This window comes from Microtus ochrogaster, unplaced genomic scaffold (genome assembly GCF_000317375.1).
Source record: "Microtus ochrogaster isolate Prairie Vole_2 unplaced genomic scaffold, MicOch1.0 UNK68, whole genome shotgun sequence".
NCBI lineage: Eukaryota > Metazoa > Chordata > Mammalia > Rodentia > Cricetidae > Microtus > Microtus ochrogaster.
In genome coordinates this window covers 1,452,699-1,460,053 of record NW_004949166.1, presented here as the reverse complement: position 1 = coordinate 1,460,053, position 7,355 = coordinate 1,452,699, and the positions used below count along the sequence as shown (strand labels likewise).

The following is a 7,355-nucleotide window of genomic DNA, read 5'->3' as shown; positions in this document are numbered from 1 at the left end:
GCCTGTCCTGGAACTAGCTCTTGTAGACCAGGATGGTCTCGAACTCACAGAGATCCGCCTGCCTCTGCCTCCCGAGTGCTGGGATTAAAGGCATGCGCCACCACCGCCCGGCTAACCCAAACCTTTGTTGCTATGGTCTCTATATGACTGTTTCTCAGGGGCCCTCTTAATTAGATTAGGAATAGTTAAGTAAATTATAATGTATCTATATCTTAGAAATTTATGTAGTCACCAAAAAATATTTAAGAGGAATATTTAATGTTATGAAGAAACAGAATGGGAAAAACACATGAGAAACTGTGAGGAAACATTAAACCTTTTATTTTCTAAAATGTCTAAATTTGATATGTAAAACTGTATGCACAGGACAATGATACAGTGTATATAGAAAAACATATTAGGAAATAAACCAACTCTTCAGCCATCACTGGCAGTATTACCATCAGGGCCAGATTTTTAAAATTTTCTTATTTCCTCTAAAGTTCAGTCATGTGATCATGTTGCTCACATGTGATCTTTTATTTTTGGAGTTACGGGGATCTTGCTATATTGCCCTGACCAGTCTCAAACCCTTGGGCTCAGCTCATCCTTATGAGTAGCTAGGATTATACCCATAAGCCACATCTGTTTTCACACGTGATTTCTAAGTTGGCACCAATAGAAAGCAAGTAGCAGACTGTAGGAGTGGCCAGGGACCACCCCCTGTGCCCACATCCACCAACACCCTTACCTTTCATGTAGTACAGAGTATCTCGAAGCATCTTGAACATGGTCAGGTAGAGGGGATCACTGAAGCTTGTATAATAGAGGTCAGCACTGGGATTGGTCTGCAGAGGAAACAAGCACTCAGCCACAGTGCAGAGACTCTCCGAACTGCTCTGGTCCTGCACACGGCCCAGCAAGCAACTACATTGTAAACTGAGCACCCACTTGCTGTAACTTGTAACAGACATTCAAATTTCCCTGTTCATCCTCCTCAGTAAAAGGCAAAAGTAAACAGGCAGTCCGTGCCTGGCCCTGATGTTATAAAAACCGATAACAACAACAACAACAAAAACCACTACTAACATTTCACTGTCTTTGGTCTGGCATGGAACTGAAGGACATGAAAGACATGGAAGGGGAATCTAATATTAAATCTAATCATTTTGAAGGATGACACTATAGTTTGGGCACTTCGAGATTTAGCCTACATTTTACAATTAAAATTAATTTTATTTTTTTTTCCAAGACAGGGTTTCTCTGTGTAGTCTTGACTATTCTAGAACTTACTTTGTAGACCAGGCTGGCCTTGAACTCAGAGATCTGACTACCTTTGCCTCCCAAGTGCTGGGAGGTGTGAACCGCCACCACCTGGCTTGAATATTCTTTACCAATGTAATCTGAAATGTAGTGCTTGGAAAAAACAAAATAAACCCTTAAGACATGGCCTAGTGAGTTAAGATGTAGTCCTTAATGTCTGGGTACTACCAACTGAGAGGAGCTGGAGGCGGCATGGGGTGGGAGGGTGTGAGAGCCACCAAGCATTCAGGAGGGCACTATCGGGAGCTGGTGACCAAGCGCCATCAGCAGTCTCTGCTCCATGACCACCCCTTACCAGTCCCTGTGACACTCTGCTGGGCACAGATGAAGAAATGAGATGGGCAGAGGGAAGAGCAGCTCAAAGTTCAGAGTTGAGATCAACTGAGGGTTTTCAATCACCATGCCGCATGTCCAAAGGACAACAACAGCACTCACTAGCCACATACCTCCACATTCCTCAAGTTCTCTAGGCCTAGAAGCTACAGTTTGCTATTGTTTTATGTCTAAGGTCAACATTTACACTCTTTTTGGGGGATGCAGTTTGAAGTAGGGTCTCACTGTATAGCCCTGGCTCTCCTGGAACTCTGAAAGTAGAGCACACCGGCTGGGACTAAAGGGTACACCACTCCCGGCCATTTAAAACTTTTCTTGTGTTTGTTAGCACAAAACTATTTCTTCAACAGGATATTTATTCTAAAGTCTAAAATTATTAACAAACAAAGCTGCCCCAAATCACCCTAGCTCATTCATGGGGAAAAGGGTTCTAGGATTCCAGGTTAAAGCCCTACAGAGCTGGAGAGATGGGCCCACAGTTCAGGGCACTTATTACTCCTCCAGACAATCTGGGTTCAATCTCCAGCACCTTTATGGCAAATTATAACTGTCTGTAATTCCAGTTCCAGAGGATCCAATGCCTTCTCCTGGCTTCTACAGGCATCAGACATGCATGTGGCTTACAGAAATACATGCAATTGAAACACTCATACACATTTTAAAAAAGTCCTAAGGGGGCTCTCCAGAAAGCCACAACTCTTCCATAGGACACACACTGACTTCATTACAGGTAGTGTGTTGACCAAACAAGTTTCTAGATCAGTAGTTCTCAACCTGTGGGTCAGACCCCCACCCCTTTGGGGAAATTGAATATCATATATTTATATTATAATTCATAACAGTAGTAAAATTACAGTTATAAAATAGCAACAAAATAATTTTATGGTTGGGGGTCACCACAACATGAGGAAGGGTCTCAGCGTTAGGAAGGCTGAGAGCCACTGCTGTAAATGTTAGACGGTCCAGCTTTCAGGCCCGTTTCCTGGCATGCCCTCAGTCATGTATGACCATATACTGACAAAATAAACTGGGGCTGGAGAGATGGCTTAGTGGTTAAGAGCACTGAGTGCTATTCCAGAGGACCCAGGTTCAATTCCTAGCACCCACATGGCAGCTCACAATTATCTGTAACTTCAATTTTAAGGGGAGATTAAAATTTTGGTCTCTGGGAACACTGCACGCACATTGTATACAGACATACATGTAAGCACAACAACCATACATATAAAAAAACATAATTAGCCAGACAGTGGTAGCACACATCTTTATTCCCAGCATTCAGGAGGCAGAGGCAGGTGGATCTCAGTGAGTTTGTAACCAGCCTGGTCAACAGAGAGAGTTCCAGGACAGCCAAGGCTACACAGTGAAACACTGTCTTGAAAAAGAAGAAGAGAAGAAGAAGAAGAAGAAGAAGAAGAAGAAGAAGAAGAAGAAGAAGAAGAAGAAGAAGAAGAAGAAGAAGAAGAGGAGAAATAAATAAAATAAACTTCAAAGGAAAAAGAAAGAAAAGACCACAAACAACCTACAGTGAGAGTGAGAGACAGGAGGATCTCTGTGAGTTCAAGGCCTGACTGCTCTATAAAGAGAGTTCCAGAACAGTCAGAGCTACAACAGTGAAACTCTGTCTTGAAAAACAAAAAACAAAACAAAACAAAAAAAAACCATATCCCCACTAAAAAAATAAATAAAAAGCGTGCAAGAGTTAAGACTCAGGTTGACAGGAAAGATCTGCAGCAAAGTTCCAGACTGCAACTTGGAGTTATGACAGTGTGTCCCTTAGTCAGGACTAACCAAGAGCAAGCACACACACCACAAACACTAACATCGAAGTTTACTGATGCCAACTGCAGAGCAGATCTTGGCTCCAAATACATTTTTAAAAAGTCCTTCAGATACATACTATATACATGGCTGCCATGTCCCAGAAAGTACACCTTGCAACTTGTGAAAGCAACAAAGAAGCAAGAAGATAAACTCCAGAAAGACCCAGGCTGACTGCAAGCTTCCTAAGTGTGTGACATGGTACGTTAGTTAACCCTCATGAACCTCCCGACTGTGAAATGGAGACACTGAGCACCAGTCAGAGGCATGTGTGGTGATGGAATGAGAGGAGCCAGGGCAGGTGGGCAGGCGGGCGTGTGTGTGCTGGGACTAGGGTGGGAATAGGATGAGCACTTCAACCCCCTACAAGCACTTCTGTTTTCTTCCTGCACATGCTGAAGTCAGGCTAATTTCATGGTGATGTCTTCAGAAGGTACGTACTTCCATCACGCTGGCTACAACTCCATCTAAGAACTTGAGAACAGGCTCCTCAACAATCTTCTTCACCTGTTAGAGAGACAAAAATCACATGATTACATAAGGAAACAGGGATGCTAGCTTCTCCTACCTCATAACAAATGCATTGCTAGACAAAACCCATAAGGCTGAGGTGGAGCTCAATGGTAAGGAACATGCTTAGCATGCCCAAGATGTTGGGTTCAATCCTCAAAATTCTTAAAAGAAAAAAGTCAGGGGCCAGAGAGATGATTAAGTGGTTAAGAGCATTTGTTGCTCTTGCGGAAGTTCCAGGTCTGGTTCCCAGTACCACATGGGGGCTCACAACTGTCCATAACTCTAGTTTGAGGGGATCTGATGTCATCTTCTGACTTCCATGGCACCAAACATGCACATGATGCACATATATATATATGTAGGCAAAACATTTACATGCATAAAATAAATAAATCTAAAAAAATTTTAAAATAAAAATGAAAAGAACCCCATAAATTTGTAGTGATAAGTGTAATGGAAGTAGCTCAACAACTTATCAACTGAACAATGATCAAGCCATATGTAGAAAATGCCCTTACTATTCTAGCGTCACTTACTATTCTTAGCGTCACAAAAACTCCTTTGAGTAAATCAAATATAAAGGAGAAGCACTGTTTTTAGTGGAGTCTGAGCCTGCCCCTACCCTAGGTCTGCATAGTCTTTTTTTTTTAAGATTTATTTATTAATTATATATAGTGTACTACCTGCACTATGCCTGCAGGCCAGAAGAGGGCACCAGATCTCATTACAGATGATAGTGAGCAACCATGTGGTTGCTGGGAATTGAACTCAGGACCTCTGGAAGTGCAGTCAGTGTTCTTAACCTCTGAGCCATCTCTCCAGCTCTGGATCTACATATTCTTGACATACTCGACACCGGTCTCTTCTGAATGCAAATTTAGGACGCCTCTCGCATGTACTCAGGGTAAGGATTAAATGAAGAAGCCCTACAGAAGGCAGCAGCATGAGTGAATGTGCTCAAAGCCAGAAGCAACTGTCATCCTGTTGAGTTCAGCTGTGCCCCCACACCCCGTAAAGGATCACCCCAGATAGGCTGGCTTATCGTTCACATCAACTCCCCGGAAGGCTTGGAGTAGGCACAGGATTCTCCAGAGTACTTGGCAATGCTGCACAGTGGCCTAGGAAGGGGCTAGAGCATGGAGAAGCTGGGAAAGACTGTGGGGGCAGGGAGCCCTCAATGGTATTGGGTAAGGCTTTCCAAATGTGGTGAGTTGGGGGAGGAATGTCCACACCCCTGTAAGGAACCCCTAAGCCCCTACCTAGGCTCCATAGGAGCATCCAATAAATTCATTGGTTCTCCAGAGTGAACTTTGGAAGAATTCTGCCTCAGTTTGTCCTTGGGATCTGGGGCGGGGGAGGGGGGGATTAACACTGCTTTCCTTCTCCCCTAGGACAGGAAGTTTACCCTCCTTCCCTCTGTAATTTGTTTCATTCTGTCTATTGTACCTGGGAATAATGGTATAGGATGAAGACCCGATGCCAAAAATCTGAAATTCCAAACGTTCCAAAATCCAAACTACTTTTACATCAATATGTTGTCCCAAGTGGAAAACTCCACACCTGACAAAATTATTCAAGCCACTGCATGGCAGGCAGGCCTGTGGTCCATTCGAAGGCCAAGATAGAAGGATCTCTTGAGCTCGGAAGTTTGAGTCTAGCCTGAGCAACAGAGCAAAACTGTTTCAAATAAAAGAAAATAAGACTATAAAATAACTGTCTATATGTGTAAGGTGCATGGATATGAAGATTAAATGAGAGCAGGAGAGATGGCTCAGAGGTTAAGAGCACTGGTTATTCTTCTAGAGGTCTTGAGTTCAATTCCCAGAAACCACATAGTGGCTCACAACCATCTATAATGGGATCTGATACCCTCTTCTGGTAAGCAGATACAGCATTCATATACATAAATAAACCTAGCCAGGTGGTGGTGGCACACACCTTTAGTCTCCAGCAGTCAGGAGGCAGAGGCAGGTGGATCTGTGAGTTTGAGGCCAACCTGGTCTACAGAGCGAGTTCTAGGACAGACTCCAAGCTACAGAAACCCTGTCTCAAAAAAACCAAAAGAAACAAAGAAACAAACAAATAAATTAAAAAACATTAGAGGCTTTTTCTGATGGGCTGGTGGCACAAATCTGCAATCTTAGCTACCTGGGTGGCTGAAACAGGAGGAATAAAGTTCAAGGCCTCCCTGGGTAAAATGGCTAAGGCCCTGTTTCAAAGTTAAAAGTGTTTTTTGTTTTTAAGTCTAGGAATATAGCTCACTGATAGAGAGGCCCAAGATTCAACCAATACCATGTTAGCCAGCATAGCAATGCAAGCCATCCGAATACTCGGGAGGTAGAAACAGAAGAACTGTGAATTCAAGGCCAGCCAGAGCTTCATTGAGCTCAAAAGACAAACAGGACTGAGTCTTCCGCTGCCTGAATTTCCTGTGGTCTATTTACCCTCAGAGCTTGCTTACCAAGTTCAAGAGTTCCCGAAGCATTTCCAGTGGAATACTAAACTCCTTATAGGTGATGCCATTGAACAGGGGGGAGACAGAAAAGCTGGAGCTGATGGTGGAGAAGTAATACTCAGGCTCCAAGGCAGTCCCATCAGGCAGGCAAGACGCTGTCAGGAGAAAACAGTAAAACAAAAAAGACATGAATGACCCAGATAATTCCCCATAACCAATACAGCTGTGCAGATTGTTTTTGTTGCTAATACAATTCTTTTTTAATCTCAGGCTTCTCCGCACTCACAGCCATTCTCTTGCTTCAGTCCCCAAGTATTGAGATTATAGGAATGTGTCACAGCTCTCCTGGTTTTTAAGGGAGGGAGGATTGACTCTGGCTCATATTTTGAGGGTACAATCCATTACAGCAATGAAAGCATGGCAGGGGAAGCTTTGGTAGCCTAAAGCCTGAGGCTCCTTGATCACATCTGGGTGAATTGGGATGCCAAGAGCTCTCCTTGTACTTCTAGAGATGTGTGTGTGTGTGTATGTGTATTTGTGTGTGTGTCCCCATCCGTGTCCCCATGCACGTGCACATGGGCACAGGAGCCCATGGAGGCCAGAAGAGAACATGTGCCCCTTAGAGCTGGAGTTTCCAGTGTTGTGAGTCACCCAGTGAAAATGATGGGAACTTAACTCAGGTCTCCCTCTGCTTTCTACCTTTTCAGATCAGGATGTGAGCTTTTGCTGCTACTATTCCAGAGTAACGCCTGCCTGCCTGTTGCCATCTTCCTGACACAACGGTCATGAGTTCACCCTCTAATAACTGTAAGCAAGCCCTCAATTAAATGCTTTCTTTTTTAAATTTTTTTAAAGATTTATTTATTTATTATATATACAACATTCCTTCCATGTATGTTTACATGCCAGAAGAGGGCACCAGATCTCATTA

At 43.5% G+C, this 7,355-nt stretch overlaps 1 protein-coding gene across 1 annotated transcript in view; it reads right to left on the bottom strand.

Moving 5' to 3' along the window:
* Nucleotides 1-7,355, bottom strand: part of Pi4ka (phosphatidylinositol 4-kinase alpha) — a 136,861-nt gene that overhangs the window by 92,097 nt on the left and 37,409 nt on the right. The window contains exons 8-10 of the mRNA XM_005369994.3: nucleotides 6,431-6,579; nucleotides 3,898-3,963; nucleotides 731-827 (exon numbers count right to left, since the gene is read on the bottom strand). Of these exons, the coding sequence (XP_005370051.1) occupies nucleotides 731-827; nucleotides 3,898-3,963; nucleotides 6,431-6,579 (312 nt within the window). The remainder of the gene's footprint in view (nucleotides 1-730; nucleotides 828-3,897; nucleotides 3,964-6,430; nucleotides 6,580-7,355) is intronic.